This window comes from Rhopilema esculentum, chromosome 18, assembly GCF_057945365.1.
Source record: "Rhopilema esculentum isolate cy_ngs chromosome 18, ASM5794536v1, whole genome shotgun sequence".
Lineage (NCBI taxonomy): Eukaryota > Metazoa > Cnidaria > Scyphozoa > Rhizostomeae > Rhizostomatidae > Rhopilema > Rhopilema esculentum.
In genome coordinates, this window is record NC_142832.1 from 37043 (window position 1) to 60087 (window position 23045).

Here is a 23045-nt window from a genome sequence, read left to right on the forward strand (position 1 = left end):
ACAGAAATTTTCATTTTATTCATTGGTCGTTCAATGCTTCGCATCAAATCAAAATTCACACCATGTCCCTTCCAGTCACGACAGATCCGAAGACAAAAATTTAATGTGCATTAAGCACGGGCCATGTGAAAACCTTTTATCAAAATTCAGGCCGTTGGTACTCCGAGGGATGATTTTACGGTAGACACATTAACCCACAGAAAAAGATTATATTTGTCACTAATCTATTTATAAAGTGTGGAGCTCAGCATCTCTCAGGTATATTTACACTTTTTAGGACGATTTCGATCACCAGGAAACTCGAGGCTAAAAGCAATTTAGTTTCCTATTTTGAAATAGTCCAAGAAGATATTAAGAAAGAATTGATCGAGGACAAAATGGAAAAAGAAAACTAGTGCATCAGCAGAATGAGCAAGTGAAATTTCCAATGTGCAGATAGAAAAAGAATCCTTGTTCTTGCCTTGTTGATAGCGTAGGATTAATGTATATTGAGTTTGTTTATACAGTTTTTTCATGCATTTAGTATATAGCTGGTCATCATTAAATTTGTATATTAATAAAAATATTGTGCACCTTGCCTCTTGAAATCATGCTGAATGGCAACATTCTTGGTCAATTGGTATATCCGTACTAATGGTATATTGCTAGAAAGCTAATGACAACTTGCGCCTCTCTTCTTCTAAACATTTTTTAACACTTTCAAATTTACAACCTCTTCGGTTAATTATTTTCTCAAATGACTTTAGTTTACTTTTGCCGCTTCTTGCTTTCAAGATGGTATGATAATTGAAATTTGATGATTCCGCTCTTTTTTCCCTTTGGAACCATTGTTTTCTCTTTCTCTGTCTGCATCTCGTGGTTGGCCTTCTGGTTTTGTAGAGCCTGCGTGTTCAAATCGAAGCCTGCCGATTTCTTTTATTCTTCTACTGATTTCTTTAAGGTTTTCTTTCTCTAAAGCCTCAATCTTCCTCTTGTTCAATTTGCCATTCTTCGCCCTAGCTTGTTCTTTGGGACTGTTCGTTTTTAAGTGATTGTCAGCATCGAAGCTTGATAAAACGTTTGTCTTTTTATTACTTTTTCTTTTATTTCTCCTTTTAATTTTAACATTGTTTCCATTGACATTCTCTTTTCCAACTTGCTGTTTGTTTCGTTTCTTCTTTTCGTAGTTTCCAGCAGCTTTGTTTTTCCGTGCGCTTATCTTATCAAGATAGATCAGGTGCTCCGGTCTTTTGATGGAGGGCAGTTTGTCAACCTTTTTTATCTCCAAGCAGCATCTAATGCCATTACCGCCTCCTTCCTCTTTTTGCCTTGTTTTGATAAGCTGATCTATGGCGTCGAGGCCGGGTATGTCTTCTTGGGTTTTCGTAACAATAGCTGGAAGGCGAAAATATTTACGGTCCATTATAACTGCAATTAGAACACTGACTTGCTAAGATGTAAAACTTTAGAAAGACTTTGTGCTACTTTCAAGTGGCATTGCTCAAGTTGAAAGTTAATGAAGGTTTCAATGTCATGGAAACTGAAAGCAATGTTTATGTCAGCATTGTTGCCTTGACTTTACATATATTGACATGAATACCTTCAATCGCTTTAATTTTTCGTTGTTTCAAACATGGTATCAAGTGTAGGCTCTTTTTGTATTTGTTGATATTATATCGTAGTGAATATCTCAGCATGGAAATTGCCAGCATGAAATTGCTAGCATGGAATGCCCCAGCATGGAATGTAACAGCGTGACCTGCTTTTCAATCGATACCCTTCTCCAGTCAATCAAAGTCAGTGTTGTCGGGTCAGGTAGCTATTCCTATTTTTCTTGACAACGTGGCTGCTTGATTTCAATCATTTTTCACAAACAACAAATAATCTGTGAATCTTGCAAATCGGTACTTCTGTTTTAAAAGAAACCGTCTTTAAGAGACCGAACCCTGTGCTGACCAAAAAATTGATACTTATATGTAAACATGATACTTATAACCCTCCTTAATCTTAAGAAACTGCTTGAAAACCTTTCTTTTGAAGAAGGGGTTTAGCACTTCTTTTTGGACGATTAGGGGCCAATCTTTTCGGACAAATAGATACTTCCTGTTGTACTCCACATGGCTTATACTTTAGGTCCTATGTTGTTTGAAACGATTGTATCTTGTTTAAGCATGTTTGTGATTCCTGCAGCGAACAGAAGTCGAATAATTGCTTTTATTTTCATTTACAATCGCCAGATTTTATATTGGATTAAGAAAGCAAAATTTTTATAAGCAAACCAATGCTAAGAACCTCAAACAATAAGCATAGTGCTAAGCATATTTCGAGCCCTAGAGAGAATCTTATCCTGAAAATTGCCCGTGATATGAAAAAAACTTACTTATACAGTTCGATCTTATATAAACAGGGAATTTTCGACAACAATCGAGCAAAGTGCCTAACCTTAGTTTTTTTACTTGATTGGGGTACTTGAAGCCTTGGTGAACATTTTGAGCCTTGGATACATTTTTGTAAAACAATAGAAAGCACGTGATCGATGACGTAATTTTCTCCTTGCATCAAAATTTTTACTTATTACTTCTGTAAAATCTTTCGCACCATCATGTTTGGCATTGTATTAGGGGCAAAAAGTTCTAAAGAATGAACTCTATCAGACTTGCAGATAACGAGATATTGGTATTTAAAGTTTGCATGACATCATCAAAATGGCGGATCTGCAGTTTTCAAGCACGTGAGATTTAAAGGCTGATGGTCGTAATTTAGCTTGCTTGAAATTGAAGTTTTCTTACACATGTGTTATTCAGCAACTCAAGAATGTCATTTGAGCTGATATGTTTCCACGCCTTGGAAAGTAAGTATTGAGCACAAATGCAAGCAAAAGGAAAACGTTCTAAAAACCATTAATCTTCAAAAGTCTGTACTGTTAAGGAGCTTCTGTTATATGTTTGGCAACGTTCTCCAACTTTCGCAATTTTAAGAGCTTTTCTGAAATATGATCAGGTAAGAAATTATGCCAGTGTTAGATAATATACAAGTATGTACGTGAAAGATGTTTTCATTTTAATGTATCTTGTGAAAGCAGCTGCTAGAGTGTGCAATGTTAAGCATCATTTACATGCCGAGCGTGAGTTGATACCTCTTGCACTCAATCATCACAATTACGGACGATGTTGCAATTGTGTGGTAAGGGAAGGGATCACTTAATCCAACTTTCAGAACACCTTTGAAAACTGATGAAAACGAAATCTAGTCTCTCGCGACTGTACGAAATTGTCCATTTTGTCAAAAATATTGCTGTCATCTTGAATGTCATCAACCTAAAGTTCTTTTTTATCATTCAGATTCGTTTCAAGGTCTTCGTCGTTATGGTCTATTAAGCCCCCTTCTCTATTAAGCCCCCTCTCTATTAAGCCCCCCTTTCTTTTAAGTCCTCCCTTATCAAGCAAAAACTCTAAAAAAGCCCCCCCCCTCTCTATCAAGCCCCCCTCTTTAGCCTTTGATGTCAAGCATAGAAAAAATGGGCATTTAGTGGGTCTCTTGATGGGTGTGATGATGATAAGATCGTGTGAATTAAATTGTAGCTATGTGAATAATTTTTTAAATTAGCTTCGATAATGCACAATTCAAATTATATATATTTTTTAGGCCATTTTACTCAACTCAACCTGGCCCTATTCGATGAGACACCGGATAGGATAAGAGTAAAAATCTGAATGACCTTATGCTATCACATCCGCCATAGCTTCAGTCTTTTCTCTTGAACTTCCCGCCAGGGCTTCAAGTAATAATGCGCAAATGCAAAGACCCCGAAGCGTATGCTAGTGCATGGTCTGGAGGACGGGCATGATTCGTCTCCCGTATAATTTCGTGGATTGAAATGTTGAATCGATTATAAATTAAGAATAGTATTAATCATAAAATGAGCCTGTAATAAAAAAGGTTAAGGATCAAGCGAAGCGAGCTGAAAAACTTTTGCGACCATGCCCTTTAGATGAGCTAAAAATACACTTCAGAATATTTTGGCAATCAATTTCGTGTTGGGAATCAAAGCTGCAAAGGAGTGTTTTACTTGAATTTTTGAAAACTAGGGGTGGGACATGAACCCACTTTGCCCCCTGGTTCTAGGTCTTTGAATTGAGATCGGGCCTTTATCTTTCTTGGATGCCATTAGCAGTCCGGGAATTACACATGTACTTGTTTTCTTGGAAGTCATTCAGTTTTCAGACTAAGTACCTTTACCAGTGCTTTTCCAAACGGTTCGATGCTTTGTAAAGATTTTGATGCTGACGATGTATGCTGAATGTAAATTGCTAAATCCATCGGTTTCTGGTAAGTTAATTTTCAAAGTTTCTAAACTCAACTGTGGTAGCTTCTCTTTAATGGAGATAAGACTATATGAACGACTAGGCCTGTTTCTCTCTGGCCTGTTTATCTTCGACTAGGCCTGTTTTATCTTGTGGAACACAAAACAGCAATTTGTCAGCATGAATTTTCCAGAGATCTGTCAGCATGAATTGGTAATTAGATAGCTCTTCAGTTTTCTTGTGTATGGTATCACAGAATAAGAATAATTATTGTTAATATGCAATGGTATGTTCAGCGTCTTTATAATACGTGTGCAAGAGGACGACGTCCGGTCTGCGTGTGTGCACGATCAGACATTCTGGCGTGCTGGTGCTGGGCACTGACCAATTTGCCTTCGTTTGGTTGCAGTTTGAGAACAACATTCAAGACTCGTTTGTAATTCTGTCAATCGTATCTTTTTTTAACTTCTTTTATAAACAAGGGCGGTGCGAAGTTTTTGAATTATTTGACTAACAAACCAACTTTTGAAAAACGCATTGAAAAAGTCTTCTCGATGTGTTATGCTCATGTTTTTTTAGTGTACTTGTGATGCTAGCGGTACATTGGAAGGGCCTGTAAAAGGTTGTCGGATGCCCTAGGTATATCTGAAAGAAGAGGTCCGAAAGATAATTTTTGCGACCACGCCCTTTAGTTTAGCTTAAAATAAATTTCAGAATTTTTCTTTGAGTCTTTTTCTCGCATTTGTTTAAAAAACTACTCTTTGTAAGGCATGCTTTTTTGCTACGTTTGATAAATGGAATCATTACTTTATGAGTCCCCATAGACCTTGGCCTATTACTTTGAGATTAAGTAAGACAAGGGATTTATTGCTCTATTTTTTCTTAAATTTCTTTTCCTTTATTTTTTTATATTTCTCTTAAAAACATTTTTTTTCCAAACCAGATGAGGGGGACTGAAGCCTCCTAGCCCCATAGGCAGGGCATTCCTCTCAACCATCGACCGCATTGCCTAACCTTTGTTTTCTCGGCTGATTATGGAACACTATGGTATAACGAATAGTTTAAGCCCTTACAACATTTTCAAAAATTCATCAAAGTCACGTTACCGATGACGTCAAAAAGGTTATGTTTCCTAGACTCAAAACCATTGTAACTTCTCAAGTATACGTCTGACTTCAATATAAATGCTAGATTCGGGCTCGCCTGAAGAAGAGCTTTCCAATGATATATACATATCAGTATTTTAACGATGTCAGCAATTTTCAGTGATGACGTCATCACTTTCAAAATGGCCGTCGACCAGCGAGCTGACTCTGATTTTCCTAGGCACAATTTGGCATTATCGCGATTTGACATTATGCATGATTTTGCTTGACACTTTCTTATAACGGAGAAGAAGCTCCTTCTTCGCCATCCACAGTTTTTCATTATTATTCTTTTAATTTTATTAATTAAACCTAAAATAATTGTTTCCGAAGACCGGACCTGAAGCCGTCCGTACGAAACTGAGCTTGCACAAAAGTCAAGGGCTTGTATCATTGGCATTGCCAGGAGGCAGGAGGGAATAGTTATTATATAGTTTATTACTTTGTTTAATACCCCTGACAGGGCTAGATAATTTGCCAATCACTCATAAGGTGCCTGTCTATCCAGTATGCAAGGAATATACCTTGATTCTTTCTTAGATATGATCTTGACATATTTAATATTTTTGTTCATGCGGATGAAATGGGGAAGGCAAAGATAAACCAAAATATGTGAACGAATGTTGACTTGTATAGCCAGGTCAAGGTGCTGATGGGTTGCTTTTATCAACTCATGGGTTCACCAACGTCTTTTCCAAAAAACACACACAGTCAATGCCCATAAGTTATGGCAGATTGATGCAAAAAACTGTTGATTCTTGAAAATCGTCAAAAAACTTAAAAGTGTCTTGAAATCGCTAGGCTGGACAATTTGTCTGCTTTGTTGAGCATGGTAGCAGCTTTGCAGAAAAGCAACACTAAGCTACTTTTGCAAGCAGTGCGAAATATGATTCTGCTTACATTTGCATTGAATCACATCAACTATGCCCACTACTGTGCATACCAGCATCTGCTTTTCCATTGCACTTCAATCATTACAGGGTGAGGGTGAGCAAACTACAGCATTCCAAGATTGGAATAAATAAGGATTTGGCGGAAATTTCAAAACAAATTATCTGCAATTCATTGCGATTTACATACAGAGCTGTTTAATAAAGAAGCTAAAGGGACTGCAGGTCCATACAGGTCTGGCTTCAGCAAACGTTAATGCGGTTAACACTTGGATTGCTACGTCCCACATTCATAGCAAGTTTAGAGGGGCTCTGAAGCAATACTTTTTCGTAAGGTCATCATCAATTCACAAGTACAGCATTCCAGGTGGGACAAAGCTCCTTCAGAAGCATAATGATAGCCTTAGAGAACTCTTCAAAGCTATGTAACCAATTGGCTTTCTGCTGCTCCTGCAAAATCGACTTTAACTGGTGAAGAATTAGATTAATAAAATTCTACTGACCTCCCTGCAGCGTCGATCATGGGAGAAGAGAATATGCATCGCTTCACAAATGATCGCCTGATTAATGGCAGCGTTAAATTCTTCACGCCGATCAATAAAAACAAAGCTGAAGACAGATCTGGAAAAGGTCAAGGAACACAAAACCGTGGTCAAGGAACACAAAAACAGGCCTTTAACTAGTCATTTTGAAGGCAGGAAGTCTGCTAGAGGCATTTACTCATCCCCTGACAACCGTTCCTCTTTCAATTACTATCGCTACAGCTGGTTTAACTTTGTGTCAGTCAGACAAAGTAACTTTGCAACGACTCTTGCTCGAAGAGTGGCAATGGATCAAAGACACGCCTCCGAAGTCTGCTGTTTGGATAGTAGACGGAGTGGCAGCAGTTCGCTCCATCAAACCGATGCCAACGTACCAAGCACGGATGCACAGCCTTATCAAATTTGTTGCTTCTGAAGCTGGGTATAAGTTGGTGAGCCTGGGCCAAGGGGTCATTTAGAAGTTTATTACCAAAACATGTTGCAAGGATTTAAATGCCACGATCTCCTGTATCGAAATTAGAAGCAAATTGATTTTATAAGACTGATTTCTGAAAGAAGACACATTGGGCTTTTGCTTTTCTCAATGTAAAACGCAAATGGTTCCCATTTCGGAAGGGATGTTTGCATTAATCTACAGGCTTTACATGCTTTATCTGGGTGTAATTCTAAATCCTATTTCCGCAACGTAGGAAAGGTAAGGTTGCTGAAGACAGTCATCAAGAGCCCGCGATACCTTGAACTGCTTGACAGCCTTGGAGAAGAAAAAGTGGTTAGTGATAGCGATATAGAAGATTTTCAGAAGTTTGTTCAAATGGTAATGTATTCTGGCAAGGTCAAGAGAAGCTATGTGGAAACAAGACTAAAAATGTACAACAAAATGAAACTAACATTAAACTACTTCCTGATTCACATTCCAAGAAGATAGCCTACTGCTGGTTGCGTTGCGTAGAACTATCCGTCAAGACTTTTTTTCTAAAGTTGTGGCTGGAAGGGTATTCTGAAGAGTCTTCCTTGAAATCTTTTTGCTTCACGTGCCCCCTGCTGCCTCTTTCTTTGAAGTCAAGACGGAAAAACAAGAGCCGATTTTCAGAAAGTGTTGGGGCAGATGTCGAAAGTGGCAATGAAAACCTCCCTGCTCTGAAGAAATGCAAGAGATGTACAGAGGTAACGAAATAGGGCCGTAGTGTCGACGAAATCAACGCTAGTAACGAATACAAGGTAACAACAGACCAGGTAGACTCTGACCTAAGTAGCACTGAACATTCTGATGAACTAGAGAATGAACGGGAAGTTTATGACTTTAGTTCGTCGGAGGATTCGGGCGGTAAATGGATATGAGGCGAATATATACCGTAAATCCTCGAATTAGTCCCCTGGGGGCTTATTCATTTCTTATATTTTTGGATGGGGGCTTATTCCAAAGAGGGGGGGGGGGTTATACGAGTGGGAGTTATAAAATTATTGTAGACATTAAGAAGACATTAGTAAACGATCCAGAAATGCGTTTGATTAGATCAGAGCTTTTGTCTTAAAATGTACTGTTCGACGGCCATTTTGAAAGTGATGACGTCATCATTGAAAATTGCTGACATCGTTAAAATACTGATATGTATATATCATTGGAAAGCTCTTCTTCAGGCGAGCCCGAATCTAGCATTTATATTGAAGTCAGACGTATACTTGAGAAGTTACAATGGTTTTGAGTCTAGGAAACATAACCTTTTTGACGTCATCGGTAACGTGACTTTGATGAATTTTTGAAAATGTTGTAAGGGCTTAAATTATTCGTTATACCATAGTGTTCCATAATCAGCCGAGAAAACAAAGGTTAGGCAATGTGGTCGATGGTTGAGAGGAATGCCCTGCCTACAACTTTGGTGCCACCCATGAAATTTTGATTTATGTTTCTCAACACTTCCTCTGACAGTTGGAGCAGAACAACCCTGTGGCTTTCCTTAATAATGACCTTTTGCAGATAATTGATAAAAAAATAATTTGGAGTTTAATCAACGAGGCATTGTCTGCTACATTGTTTTTCATAGTTTGCAAAAAATTGAAAGTTTTTTGAGAACATTGTTAGTGTTCCAAATGTTGGGAAAACCTAGCCTGCATGCAGATTTCACTTTTCATTGCAAAGGACGGTAGTGCCAGGGGGGAATTGCTGTGAGAGTTCAAATTTGCTTTGGAAGTTTGAATTTGCTGGAAGAAATTGAATTTGCAGAGAGAGTTTGAATTTGCTGTGAGAGCTTGAATTTGCTGGAAGAAATTGAATTTGCAGAGAGTGTTTGAATTTGCTGTGAGAGCTTGAATTTATTGTGAGAGTTTGAATTTGCTGTGAGACAGTGGTGGCGCTAGGTTTCCTCCGACAAAGGGGCTAGCACTTCCGACGGAGGGGCTAATTTTTTTAGAGAACGATAGGGCTAGGGGGCGACAAGGAATTGTAAGGGTACTGGAGACCGAAGGCGAGCGTTGCGAGCCGAAAATTCGGGGGGTCCGGGGGTACTCCCCCGGGAAAATTTTGGTGGCTACACCCATTAGATTGGCTAAAAATGCTATCAAAATGGTGTAATCGTGTTTTTTACTACGTTTTTTGACATATTACTAAGGGCACGTTTGCCCCCTCCCTTGCCCCTCCTAGCAAAGGGCAGGAGGGGCGCTTGCCCCCCCGCGCCCCCCTTCTCCGGCGTCCCTGGAAATTTTTTTTGAAAGCTGCCTCTAGATAAGCTTAAAACTACTCTAAATCTTTACAACTCATCAAACGTTGCCAATTCAAGTAGGGCCTATCTTTGGAAAGTATGAATTTAAATAAAAAGCAACCAACTGAACTTAAGGAAAACTGGAACACAACGTAACTTTATAGGAACAGACCTAAGCGGTGGAATACGCACTTCTACATATCGAAAATTCAAGTCCAAGAATCAAAATTGTTTCACAGAGCAATTCTACTCTTCGGGAACTTAGCCTTAAATCTGTCTACTACTGAGTCCAAGTCAAGAGCACTTCCACGGGCACGATGAATACCTAGCATCATCAGACTGTCTAGACGCTCGTCCTTCATAAGTGAGCGCAGATCACTCTTGATGAGGCGCATAGAGCTGAAGCTGCGTTCACATTCGGCTGAAGAGACTGGCAAAGTGCATGCGATGGATACAAGCCGGTGCAGCTCAAAGAAAGCTTCATTTAGCTTTTCCAAGTGTGCCTCTAGTTGCAGAAGTGTGCTTGGGCGGTGTTTTTCTTCTTTTCTTGAGAGCATATATTTAAATGTGGCAATTTCACTGCGTAGTGCACCAATTTCAGACTGAAAAAGCTCAGCAAAATTGACAAGAGTTGTTGGGTCCAAGTAGCTTTTCGACTTGGGGGCCAATGCAGTTATGCCTTTCATGATCTTTATGTTTTTTTCGTCAAACCGCTTGCAAAGTTCTGCAGTTGTTCTGTTTAGTATTTCTTTGACATTTTGTACGTAGCCATCAAACCCGCTTGCTACTTGAGGCTCTGAAGATGCTTCCACAACAAACTCTCGAAGAGAAGCAGGCGTTGCCCTCTTTCTTGGTGGTCTTTTTTCTTCCGGCAATTCCAAGCGATCCGCTGCTTCTTCGGCAGTATCCCAGAACTCTTGAATCTTATCCCTGCTTTGACAGTCATCCAGTTCATCTTTCAATGTTGCAATGAGATCAATGGCTTGACTCAAATCATTGGAGGGTTTCTGCAACATGTCAGACGCAAATTTGGCTTTGTTCAAGACGTGTCGGATGGCAAACAGGTATCTCACAAATTTCCTGTCAATCTGCAGAAGATAACCAGTAGCTTCTGTTCTGCGACCGGGGTTCGTATCTGTGTCAATCACATCCTGCAGGACTTCCACCAAGATATCCAACCGCTCCCAGAAAACATTGAATTGCTTCGCCTGGCAAGACCATCTCGTGTCAGAAACTTTTCCAATTTCCATCACATGAACCTTGTGATCCTCTTGGACCTTTACCCATCGTACATGAACGGTGCTGCTGCTCAGAAAAGAATGCAGGCTTCTGAATAGCGATATCATGTCTGCCACACAACTGATTGATTTCACAACATCGACGATCACAAGGTTCAATCGATGACAAAAGCAATGGACGTAGTAAGCCATTTCAGCACCGGTTTTCAGAGGAAGTTTCCTTTGAACGCCATTCAGGTGACCAGAAACAACAGAAGCTCCATCGTAGCCTTGCCCCACGCATGCTTTCATGTTGGCTTCGATGCGTTGCAATCGTTCAATTATTGTGTCTGAAAGACCATCTGCATCTAAACTTTGCGCCTCAGCAATGCCAATAAATTCCTCATGTATGGCATTCTCGTAGCAGTAACGGACTGCAACAACAAGCTGCTCTTTTTTGCTTCTATCTTTAGACTCATCTGAAAGGACGGTAAAATACTGAGCCTTATTGAGCTCACTTTTTATTTGCTCAAGAACCATGTCTTTCATAATGTCTAAGATGGCATTCTGTACGCTGTGGTGAGTATACTTTGCATTTTTCGGGCCAGTGCGGATTTTGTCAGCAACAACTGGGTCATGCCTTGCAAGAAGACCAAGTATCGCAAGAAAATTACCACAAGAAGGTCCATAGTCTAGAGCTTCTTTATTTATATCGGCAACACGAAATGAACCTCCAGTCTCACGTTGGGCAATCTTCCGCTGAGCAGTGAGAAGCAGGACTTCGCAAATCACTCGCATGTAATGCCTGTTGTCTTTAACCAGTTTCGAATAAGCGGCATCATGAAGTGTGGCAATGGTCTGAAAATTTCCAGACTTAACGTTTTCATAGTGCGCTTTAGCAGCTACACTTTGGGCATGAAGATGGCTGGTTTGATGTTGCAAGAGTTTGTTATCATTCACTTTGGTGCCATAGCATCTTTTCCAATTGCGCAAGCCTTGACTAACAAACGCTGGATCCTTCCGATTCTCTGAAAAATTACGACAGTGGAAACAGAAGATGGCATCCTCCATTTGCGAATACTCAATCCAGGGATACTTTTCATACAGCAAAGGTGTGAATGCGCGATGCTGATTGCCAATCAAATGTGTAGGGAAGGAAATATTACGAGGCTGCACAGGTCCGCCGTCTTTGGTTGAGGATATGTCCTTGGGGCCAGCGACGGATAGTGTAAGTTGCGGTCCTCTCGAATCTCCTTGAAGTGCTAAAACGAAAAAAATTATCCATCACACTTTGCAAACTTTTTTCCTGTTAAGTTCTTGGCAGTGCCCTATTTTATATCTGAGAAGTGCCTCTTTTCATTGTTTTAGACTTTTCTTTGAGCTTTAGTGCGAAAGAGGCTATGGGAGCCAAAGTGGCTGCTTATATGCAAAACTTTTCCGGGCGAGCATGCCCCCGTGCCCTTCTAGCAGGGTTTGCCTTCGTCTTAATTACATACCAAGGTGCCCTTTTTTCACGCGCCCTTCCACTTTTTAGTACCCCCCTACGCCGCTGGTTAATGGAGAGTTACGATTATATCTGATAGCTAGTTAGTATACCTTCGGCTGATAATCCTGCAGGATCAACTTCATCTTCCAACTCGAGTTCCAACTGTTCCAAATTTTCCTCGATATCCTCGTTGCTGTCGCTTTCATTTGCTGCTTCCACAATGTCCGACATCGACTGTTCGGCTTCCGAAATGGTGACGTAGTTGTCAGCATCTACATTCGTGACTTCGGGGTCCAAGCTAGAAGTTGTACCTGGAAGTTTAAACAAATGATTTACTACCCTGTTTTACATGTGTGAAAAAGATTATAATATCTCCTGGGAGATGGACAAAAAGGCATTTTTACTAATCAATCTTTTGTGACTCTTAATATCAAAATCATCCAAAAAATTATTTTTATTTGTAAATAAAACGAAGAAATTTATACGTCTAACAAGGTTTATTCCTCATCCAGTCATAGCCAGGTATATTTGTTTAAATATGTCGCAGTCGCAGTGAAATCCCATATTATATAGGTCCGAAAATAAGAAACTTTTAATTTCTGGAGAGCTAGGTTTCCTATAAAAATACACGTTTTTTTCTTAATAAGGAACTTGTTTATAAAAAAAACTAGAAGGATTTATCGTAAATAGTAATAGATGGTTTCCCTTAAAAATAGTAAAAAATAAGAAATTTGGAAACTATTAGTACTCTGGGCTTGAGTCAAGTTTCTTATAAATAAAAAAACGTGTACGTAGAAGCAAAACACTACAAATATGTATGGTTGGGATGGGGTAAAATGGCTTAGCTACTACGTAAATGAGTTTGATTGTTTTTATGGCTGAAGCCCTTTGCTAAGTGTTTTTCCTCGTATTAAAAGGACTTAAATATTAAAACGTATAACATACCACGTTCGATTTGCTCTTCGTCTTGAATTTTCGAAATTTCAACTTCTTGTTCTTCGGGGTCTTCTGTTGTTCTTTCAGTTTCAAAATCATTAACCTTTCGTTTCTTTGGAAAAGTACCGCCTTTTGATTGAAAAAATGTTTTTATTTTTCTCTGCTGCGAGTCCGTTTCAACTATTGCCGTCGTAGGAGCAGTCCTTCCCATTGCAGCCAAATCTTTGTGCTTGGACTTCGTGTGGCGGGCAGCGTAATCATTGTTAAATACGTCATTACATATACTACATCTAACACTGAAACGGGTAACATTTGTTGCCATATCGCTATCGCACAAAAATATTCCGATGTTGTAGGTTGGTTATAGCAAGCAAGATTTGAACGAACTGCACTATCCATAACATAAGATCAAATTTAACAGCATGCGGAAAACACCTGGTACTGAACATCTAAACAACCAATTCAAACTTCTTATAACAGATTATTATTTACCATGAAATTGATGTGTCGATGAGTTGTTTTGGGATGAGCTTCCTGAATTCTGATAACAGTCCTTTTAGAAATTTCTATTTCCGCCAAAACTTAAAAAATTCGCTCCGACAAAAAAAATTCAAGCATAATTTATCTTCCGACGGAGGGGCTAGCCTCCTCCGACGGGGGGGCTGTAGCCCCCCCTGCCCCCCCTCTGGCGCCACCACTGCTGTGAGAGTTTGCATGTGCTGGGAGAAATTGAATTTGCTTGGAGAAATTGAATTTGCTGGGAGAAATTGAATTTGCAGAGAGAGTTTGAATTTGCTGTGAGAGCTTGAATTTGTTGTGAGAGCTTGAATTTGCTGTAAGAGTTTGAATTTGTTGTGAGAGTTTGAATTTGTTGTGAGAGTTTGAATTTGCTGTGAGAGTTTGAATTTGTTGTGAGAGTTTGAATTTGCTGTGAGAGTTTGCATGTGCTGGGAGAAATTGAATTTCCTGGGAGAAATTGAATTTGCAGAGAGAGTTTGAATTTGCTGAGAGAGCTTGAATTTGCTGTGAGAGCTTGAATTTGTTGTGAGAGTTTGCATATGCTGGGAGAAATTGAATTTCCTGGGAGAAATTGAATTTGAAGAGAGAGTTTGAGTTTGCTGTGAGAGCTTGAATTGTGAGAGTTTGAATTTGCTGGGAGAAATTGAATTTGCTGTGAGAGCTTGAATTTGCAGAAAGAGTTTGAATTTAGCAATGAAAGCAGTGGCGGAAATTCATTTTTTAAGTGGGGGGCATTGCCCACAAAAGCAAGCAAATTTGCTGACAAATTAAATAATTTCTGGACAAAACCAACATTTTGGCAAAGCTTGGGGGCAGTTGCCCCTCCACACCCCCGCAATTTCTGCCACTGTTTGAAAGGTCAAATTTTTGGTGAGAATTTGAAATTTCTGGGAGAGCCTGAATTTCCTGTGAAAGTTTGAATCCACTGTGAGAACTTGAATTTGCATTTAGAGCTATGGGAAAACATATTTTTGACCTTTCTTTATTATTAAATTAGTGGTAGAAACTTAGCAGTTTAATTGCCTCATAACATGCAATGGTTATCCCCAATGCCCTATCAGGATATCAATACTCAAGGTGTTATCAACAATGGTGGTATGGGTCTACTCTTCTGCAAAATCACAAAATTTAATTTCAAGTTGCTAATTTTGTTGCAAATGATGCTAATTTTGTGTTCTAATTTATTGTTTACATGCTGTTAATAAATGCTATAAGAATTTAATCTTATGAAATTTGATGGAGTAATCATATTACCGTAAAAGCTCTATTAAGCCCCCTTCTCTATTAAGCCCCCTCTCTATTAAGCCCCCCTTTCTTTTAAGTCCTCCCTTATCAAGCAAAAACTCTAAAAAAGCCCCCCCCTCTCTATCAAGCCCCCCTCTTTAACCTTTGATGTCAAGCATAGAAAAAATGGGCATTTAGTGGGTCTCTTGATGGGTGTGATGATGATAAGATCGTGTGAATTAAATACGGCCTATGTAAAGACTAACTTGTGCAACTTAGTAGTCAGTCGAAAATTGTTTTGAAGATATCAAAGGGTGATCAATTCATCCTTATGATGATGTTGATGAGATGAAGACCTTATTATTGACTGATTAAACTTTCAAAGTAGTCAGCAAGTTTTTTGAGAACATTTGTGTGACATTTTCATAAAAAAATGGCCTAGGGCATTTTTAAAACTCTGTTTGCTTCAAATTTTTAATAAACCCCTCTCTTTATTAAGCCCCTCTCTCTTTTAAGCTCCCCTCTAGGACTGAAAAAAATAAATAAGCCGCCAGGGGCTTAATAGAACTTTTACGGTATATCAGACCAGTTGACTTTATAAGTTGAAATGTACCTAAAGGTTTTCATGTTCAAGAACTTTTTACTTACCCTATGTCTTTAAGGTATACATTAAAAATCTACTTATTTTCAGATGTCTTGGAAATTATTTGATGTTGAGGTTTCCCCAGAATTCTACCTATGTGTTTGATTAACATCAAGCTTTCGAAAGACATTCTTAAAGTACAAGGCATTCTCAAAGTACATCTTGATTGTACATGCGATTGGATACAAAGAGTATCCAATCGTAGCACAGGGAGAAGTATCAATAATTATAATATCAAGGGATTTGTTTTGCATTGCTCATTTTTTATTCTTTTTTCCAGTCTTCTCAACGCCATCAAGGTCATGAAGATAGAGAGAGAAGCATGGCAACTTCTGCTTTTACCAAATCTAAGGAAAAAATTGGTCGAGGCTGTCCCAAGAAAAGTGTTGACATGCTCAACCTTAAGAGGAGACCTCAGCAAGACAAACGGTTTTCATGTCAAGGTATTGTTTGCAAATTTTCGCAAGAAAAACTCTTTGGCTTTCTGAAGCAGATCGAAAATGGGCTTGAGAAAGAGAACAGTAGAGACAGCAAGCAAGATATATTTTTCCATTTTGATCGCATATCATCAGGTGGCCTGCTATTAAAAAGGAATGATGAAATTATGTATTCTTTGTGCAAGAAAAATAGCGACAAAGGCCCATCAGTTTTCCGAGGGGTTTTATCTAAAGTCGCACGGAGAAGCCCTTCTGAAATAGCTAAATATATACAGAAGGTGAAATCTGTTTTCTCTGACGAGGAAGCTCGATCAAATGCTGAATCAAGACTGACGTTCTTGACCAGCCCAGCAGCCTGGGAATGTGTGGCTGACGAAGCTGGCTTTGACAACGTCTTAGACTTGCTGCAGGTTGTTGTTTTATTGGATAAAAAAGCTCGGGACTTGGGTGCACATTTGAAGAGAGTTATCAATTCCATTGCTCATTCAAGCCTTTTGAATGGAGAAAACAGCCCTTTGAAACCCCTTTTGCTCAGCAGTGTCAGTGAGTGTGACCTTGAAACTTTGCAGAATTTCTTTGTGATTATGATAAAGTATGTGCCAGAAAAAACAAGAGCCGTTGTCCATTTAACTGAGCCATTCTCTAAAATGGCTCAAGGCTCAAGCATCTTGTACAAGCTTCTGCAGACAATCTCTGCACAGGTTGACGCCCCCATAACTGATATGGAATGGAAGGATATTCCACTTTTCCTAACTGACGAAGAACTTGCAGAGAAGAAAGGGAATCATTTCCTTCAGCTACAACCAATGATATGCAAAGGCAAGTACAATAGTGCTGATGAGTACGTAGAAATCCTATTCAGGCTGTTAAGAGAAGACTGTTTTAATTCTCTAAAAGAGGGAATACAGAAATTGCTCGACGGGTCTCTTGACAAAAGAGATATGGACGTTTATCATGGTGTGAGGGTAGTTGGTATTAATGCTAGCAGTCATAGTGGATTTTGTCTGGCTGTAAAACTGGGGTAAGGTCATTTCTTTTCTCAATTTGTGTTCCATCCCTTTCAGAAATCTACTCACGCTTTCCTTTAAGCTGAAATAGACACCTAGTTTAAATGTTTAAACTGACAGTCTTTTTTTCATGGTCTTTCAGTGTTAAGATTGTGAAGAGTGATTATCCCTAAGTTTTTTATATTGGACATCGACTCATAATGTTCTGTTAGGGCAGTAGCAATATCTGTAACTATATAGGCAATGGGCATGTTGAAAACAGGAGAAAAGATCATGTGTTAAACCATGGTATCAAAAATTAAGGAAGGCGCATTGAAGTAGAACAAGATTGTCAGAGGCACTTGACACCGACTCTGCATATCGGTCGCTGATATAAGATTCCGTCTGATCTATGTGTTATGCTTAAAATAAGTCAATTTTTCAGCAGTCACCCTTAAATTGATTTCGCATTTAATCAGGTAAATTGGAGTCATTAATAGCTACAACGTTTTCAACGATTGATTCAAGTTTGGTTTAAACCAAAAATCGAACACAACCAAAAAGACTTTTCAATAGACGAATTCGTTGAAATTGATCGTCGAGAATGATGATGACCATGTATACTGTTAAAATTTTAGGGAATGTTTCAATTTTATGTCTGCATACATTCCTTCAGTGAAGGGAAAACCCAGAAACTTCATTATTATGATTATCAATACGATCATACTCATCACACTAATGAATATTATTCATTCAACAGCCTATTCTCTATCTAAAAACGTATTTTTAGAGTATTTGTTTAGAAATACCTTGCCAAAAGACAAGTTTTTCTGTTTAACGAAGAAAGTTTTATTTCTTTTGAGGATACAAAGGAGGGTGTTGAAAATTGTAGTAATTGACGTAAATTTGTACTCATTATTTCTTTTAAGGAAATTAAGCAAGAAAATTGAATGGAAGAAGTCAAAAAAGCTGATGTATGGCAATCTTCTTTGTCTGTCCATGAACAACCGTTTTGATGACGTAGTATGGACAACTGTTGCTTCCAGGGAGCTTCTAGAATCGCAGCAAATTGTTTCCGTTCAGCTTTGCAGTGAATTGAATTGTTTCACAGATTCTGAAGTTGTCAAGATTTTGTCTTTATTTCAAGGAGAGGGTGTTGCTGTTGAGTCACCCACTTACTACAGGGCCTATGCTCCAGTTCTGAAGGCCCTACAAAAGCTGGAAACGGACCATATTTCCTTCAAAGATGAGCTTGTGTACTTAAAACAACAAGGAAAACCTGATTTTCTTAAAGATTCTGCAAAGTTTGACCCATGTTTGGTATTGTCTGAAATAGGTTATCAAGACGAGGGATTGCCTTTAGCACACCTTACTACGGGTATTCTTCGTGGCAAAACGATTTTTGATGACAGCCAAGAAAAGGCCATTGCCGCGAGTCTGCGTCACAGGATAGGTATTATTCAGGGACCACCTGGAACAGGAAAAACCTTTATTGGCGTCAAATTGACTTTGTTGCTTTCGTCTCTATCTTCAAAGCCTCGTGGCCCAATTTTGATGCTAACATACAAAAATCATGCTTTAGATGAATTTTTAAAAGCATTGATTAAAGAAGGATGCAAGAACGTCGTGAGAGTAGGGGGTGGATCAAAAGACCCTGAGCTCCATGACTATAATTTGGCTTCATTAGAAAAGGAAGAGCGGAAAAATGGTGCAGTAAGTGGGCAAATGATGCAGCTGGAAGACGAACTGCTTGATGCTGAAAAGGAGCTAAGGCGTGCTTTCTTAAAGCTGAAAGAAGCAAAGAAATTTACCGTCGATTCTTTTTTATCCTTTGTAAATGGAGAACAGTTGAAGAGATTTTTGCTCAATTACCCTCGTGCAACTGCTGGTGAGATTTTTGTGCAGCTTCCCGGTGAAGTGAAAGGTTTAACAGGCACACAGCTCAAATCTGCAGTGGAGTCAAGCGAAGATTTCAAGAAAGTTGTTAGAAAGGCTTTAGATGTATGGACCCCACCACAAGAGAGAGTGCTTCAGTTTGCAAGAAGCGTAGAGACTGTTTTGAACTGGATGTCGCATGACTCTGCTCTAGATACTGTTGAAGATTCTGGAGATGATTCTGGAGATGATTCTGAAGATCTGAATGAAAGTGGAGATGAAGAGGATGTCACATGTCTGCTTTCCGAACGACAAATGGACGACGGAGATGTAGCTCAAAAAAGTCAGTATTCGTATTTTGATACAGGTACAAAGGCTATCCAGCTATTTGATGGTGCGTCAGAGATACTAAAAAGCATACCAGAAGAGCTTTCTAACAAGATTGCTGATATGTGGAAAGTGAAGGAAGCAGACAGAATTAAACTCATTCAAATTATGATTGCAAGAAATTTTGAAAAATGTGGCAAAGAATTCAACGAAAAGCTGTTAGCTTATGAACAGAAATTCAAAGAATATAATGAACTGAAGAGCCAATATAGAGCTATGATTTTGGAGAAGAAATCGGTCGTTGCTATGACAATAACTGGTGCCAGTATCAATTCAACCCTTCTTGAGCAATTGAAGCCAAGCATAGTAATTGTTGAAGAAGCTGCAGAACTATTAGAGGCACAGCTCATTGCCGCACTTGGTAGCTGGACAGAGCAACTCATTTTGATTGGCGATCATAAGCAACTTCGACCGTCTGTTGAGACATATTCTTTGGAAAAAGACTATAACATGGGAATCTCTTTAATGGAAAGACTGATAATGAATGAATTCAGTTATGCAACACTCTTAAAGCAGAATCGGATGCGACCAGAATTTGCCGAAATGCTCAAGGATATCTACCCTAACCTTGAAAGCAATATAGATAGAGTTGGAAAGAACGAGCCAACGAAATGTCTTGCAAGCTCCATGTTTTTTTGGCACCACACGGACAAAGAAACTGACGCAAGAAGCTACTTCAATGAAAAAGAGGCTGACAGAGCAGTCAAACTTGCGATGTTTCTAGTACAGCAAGGTGTTTTACCGTCACGAATCACAATATTGTCGGCATATCAAGGGCAAACCAGTGTGATACGAAAGAAGTTGCAAGAACTACGCTCTAAACTGGACCTAGACAGAAATAAAGCCATTATTGCCCATACTATTGATAACTATCAAGGAGATGAAAATGACTTTGTCATTGTCTCGCTCGTTCGCTCAAATGATAAAGCGAGGATTGGTTTCCTAGGATTAATCAACAGGAGATGCGTTGCCCAATCAAGATCTCGCTGTGGTTTGTACTTCATTGGCAATTACAAAATGTTTGTGAAGTCATCCAACTGGTCCTTTTTATTGAAAATAATGCAAGAAAACGAACAAATTGGTTTAGCAGTGACTTTGGTGTGTCCCAAACACTCTCTATCAACAAAGAAAGCATTCACTGCAGATGATATAGATCTTGGCACATTCTGCTCCCTTCCATGCCACTCACCACTTGCCTGTGGACATCTGTGCACCAAATGTTGTCAGCCTCCTCACCAGCATGATACTTGCTTAAAAAACTGTCCACTAACCTGTGAGCGCTGTAATAAAATTTGCAAGCAGCACTGTCGACCGCTACATCACCATGTCAGTTGTGACAGTTTGATTTTGAAGACTCTGCTTTGTGGACATGAGGCGACCATGGCTTGCTCCGATGATGCGTCGATTGCTATTTGCACAATAGAAGTGAAATTCATCATGCGCCCTTGCAACCACAGTCAAGTGAGGATGTGTTTTGAGAAGGAGGAGAATATTAAATGTAGCTTTGCTTGCCCAAAACAAAGGGAATGTGGTCATCAATGTAGGAAAAAGTGTGGTGAGGATTGCAGTCAAGGCGAATGCTTTCAATGCAAACAGATACAGCTGACTAAAGCAAAGGTGGAAGAGGAGCGTCAACAGGCTGTTAGAAAGGAATTGATTGACGAGGAGAAGAAAAAAATAGATGACCTTTTGAAAAATTGGCAAAAGGAGCCTAATCGGACGGAAATAGTACCGTCAGGCGAGACTGCTGCTGAATACTTTATGGTAGAAGACAAAGTAAAAAAGTACATTCAGCCAGGTCATTCTTGGTTTCCAGTCGTAAAGAAAATAGAGAAAGTCAGCAATTACGAGCTCGAGAAACGATGGCGCAAAGCAAAGTGTGACATGCATGACTTCGAGTTTAAAACAGACCTAAAATTCCACGGTACAGATGAAAAAGCAATAGAGGGAATAATAAATCAAGGCTTTCGTCTGCCTCAAAAATGTGGAATGTATGGTAAAGGTATTTACTTTGCAACAGATTCCTCAAAGAGTGCGCAAAAGGTCTACACGAAGGGATCAAACATGCTTCTGCTATGTGATGTTTTGATCGGAAGAACACTAACTGTTGAGACGGCAAGCAGAGGCATGACGCTAAAACAGCTGAATCAACAGAAGTTCGACTCATTATTTGCCAAGCGGGATACCAGAAAACAGGGGGGCGTTCTTTACGACGAATTTGTAGTTTACAAAGCGGAGCAGGCTTTGCCAAAGTACGTTATACATTACGAACAGGAGTCTTTGATGAAGCAGATCAGTCTTCCTACAGCAGCAAGTGGTCAGACATTGATGAAACACCGTTTGAATATTTCGCGATCTGTTGACACAACTGACCCGCTTGAAATTCATTATCGCATTGCAGAGTCGCAGTTCTTCAGATTACTGCAAAGATCAGGATTGAGAAGAAGAATCTCTTCCATAGACTTCTTCACAAATCCAAAACTCGATGACAAGTTTAAAGCCAAACAAAAAGCGCTCAAGAGTAAAAATGATCCGAGTGATTACATCTTTGCATTTCATGGCACCAAAGAAGAAAATGTTGAAAAGATTATGAAAGACAACTTTCGAATGGACTTAATTGCAAAGAATACGGGAAACCCTGGGCAGTATGGTATCGGTATATACTTTTCAGAAGAACCAGATGTATGTTTTCATTATGGTGAAGCGCTGCTACTGTGCAAAGTTCTTCCTGGAAAGTGTTATGATGTAGCCACAGAAGATGTAAAAGGAAAACCGTTGAAGAAGGACTTTGATTCGCATGGAGCCCTTAAATGCCAGGACGGCTATTATAAGATCGTGGTAGTTGCTAATGAAGACCAAATTTTGCCTTGCTATTACATAAACAGTACAAAGGAAAAATGAGAAATCTGATTCAACACAACTAGAAAAACTAGAAACACTGTTATTCAAACCAATGATATAAATTGAACCTTGTCTTCAGTTTTTGACTTAAAATATGCAGAGAGTAATAAGTTTCAGCTTTGTCTAGAATAGCTATTTTTAGCTTTATCTGAAAACTTACATATTTCTTAATTTTTGTGGAATTGTACTTCTGAGCTTTGTAGAATTGTACATCTTTAATTTGGTCAGGCTTTGATACTTTTCAAAGTTGGAGTTAAATTCATCCAACAATTTCTTCGTAGGTTGTTCGACTTAAAAGCAGGGCGAAACAGCTCTTTATCAATTTCATCGTTGAGTTTGGTTAAAGTACGATTTTTTAGATATTAATGTTAACATTTTAGTGAAAGGCTTTTGAATTGTTGCTGTGATAATTGTTTGGATTATAGTTGCGTGTTTATTGTTATTTTTTGGTAGGTTATGCTTAACAGCTCACAAGATGCAGTTGTTACTGTAATTCAATATTAGATGATGGATTGCAAACAATTGTAACTGACTATCCAAAATCCACCCATATCATTCTAAAATTCACTCCTAAGATTTATCCAATGACGCATATTAAAACGTTGTTTGATAAAAAATCAGAAGCTAAAACAATTGCAGCTGATGATAGAATTATCCCCAAATATGGACGTTAAAGGAAATAGAAAAGCTGTCTCTCAGCTTTTGATGCAAGTGCCCACCATCATTATTTGTTTTTTATTTTTTTAGATCATAACGACCTCATATATTAGGCTTCTTTAGATAGGTTCTACATAATGTTAACCTGTTCAGAATGTTGCGTCTTTTTTGCTGAAAACCTGTCAAAAATTACCTAACTTTTGCCTTTATAATCTGAATCA

The 23045-nt window shown here is 38.9% G+C and overlaps 2 protein-coding genes across 3 annotated transcripts; one reads left to right on the plus strand and one right to left on the minus strand.

Annotated features, from left to right (window-relative positions):
* Nucleotides 1–3480: 3480 nt before the first annotated feature.
* Nucleotides 3481–22979, plus strand: LOC135680942 (NFX1-type zinc finger-containing protein 1). Of its 2 annotated transcripts, none has more exons than XM_065195197.2 (3): nucleotides 3481–4308; nucleotides 15862–17039; nucleotides 17934–22979. In XM_065195197.2, exons 2-3 carry the CDS (start codon nucleotides 15904–15906, stop codon nucleotides 22165–22167), a joined length of 5370 nt encoding a protein of 1789 aa, XP_065051269.2. In that variant the 5' UTR covers nucleotides 3481–4308; nucleotides 15862–15903; the 3' UTR covers nucleotides 22168–22979. The 2 variants fall into 2 exon arrangements, with proteins under 2 accessions (XP_065051269.2, XP_065051268.2); XM_065195196.2 differs by lacking the exon at nucleotides 3481–4308 and adding an exon at nucleotides 4315–4496.
* LOC135691469 (zinc finger MYM-type protein 1-like) lies at nucleotides 9198–14028 on the minus strand. The gene is made up of 3 exons (XM_089113719.1): nucleotides 13205–14028; nucleotides 12370–12570; nucleotides 9198–12035 (listed from the first exon to the last, which is right to left on the minus strand). Exons 1-3 carry the CDS (start codon nucleotides 13515–13517, stop codon nucleotides 9790–9792), a joined length of 2760 nt encoding a protein of 919 aa, XP_088969845.1. The 5' UTR covers nucleotides 13518–14028; the 3' UTR covers nucleotides 9198–9789.
* Nucleotides 22980–23045: the final 66 nt, after the last annotated feature.

What these genes read in the sequence shown, in the direction of transcription:
- LOC135680942 (XM_065195196.2), top strand. Translation starts at nt 4,464, where the DNA reads ATGAATTTTCCAGAGATCTGTCAGCATGAATTG. An exon ending in AGATCTGTCAGCATGAATTG is followed by an intron (nt 4,497 to 15,861) that starts GTAATTAGATAG and finishes TCTTTTTTCCAG; the next exon opens with TCTTCTCAACGCCATCAAGG. An exon ending in TGTCTGGCTGTAAAACTGGG is followed by an intron (nt 17,040 to 17,933) that starts GTAAGGTCATTT and finishes ATTTCTTTTAAG; the next exon opens with GAAATTAAGCAAGAAAATTG.
- LOC135691469 (XM_089113719.1), bottom strand. Translation starts at nt 13,517, where the DNA reads ATGGCAACAAATGTTACCCGTTTCAGTGTTAGATGTAGTATATGTAAT. An exon ending in CGAAGAGCAAATCGAACGTG is followed by an intron (nt 12,571 to 13,204) that starts GTATGTTATACG and finishes TTAAACTTCCAG; the next exon opens with GTACAACTTCTAGCTTGGAC. An exon ending in TGCAGGATTATCAGCCGAAG is followed by an intron (nt 12,036 to 12,369) that starts GTATACTAACTA and finishes TTTTCGTTTTAG; the next exon opens with CACTTCAAGGAGATTCGAGA.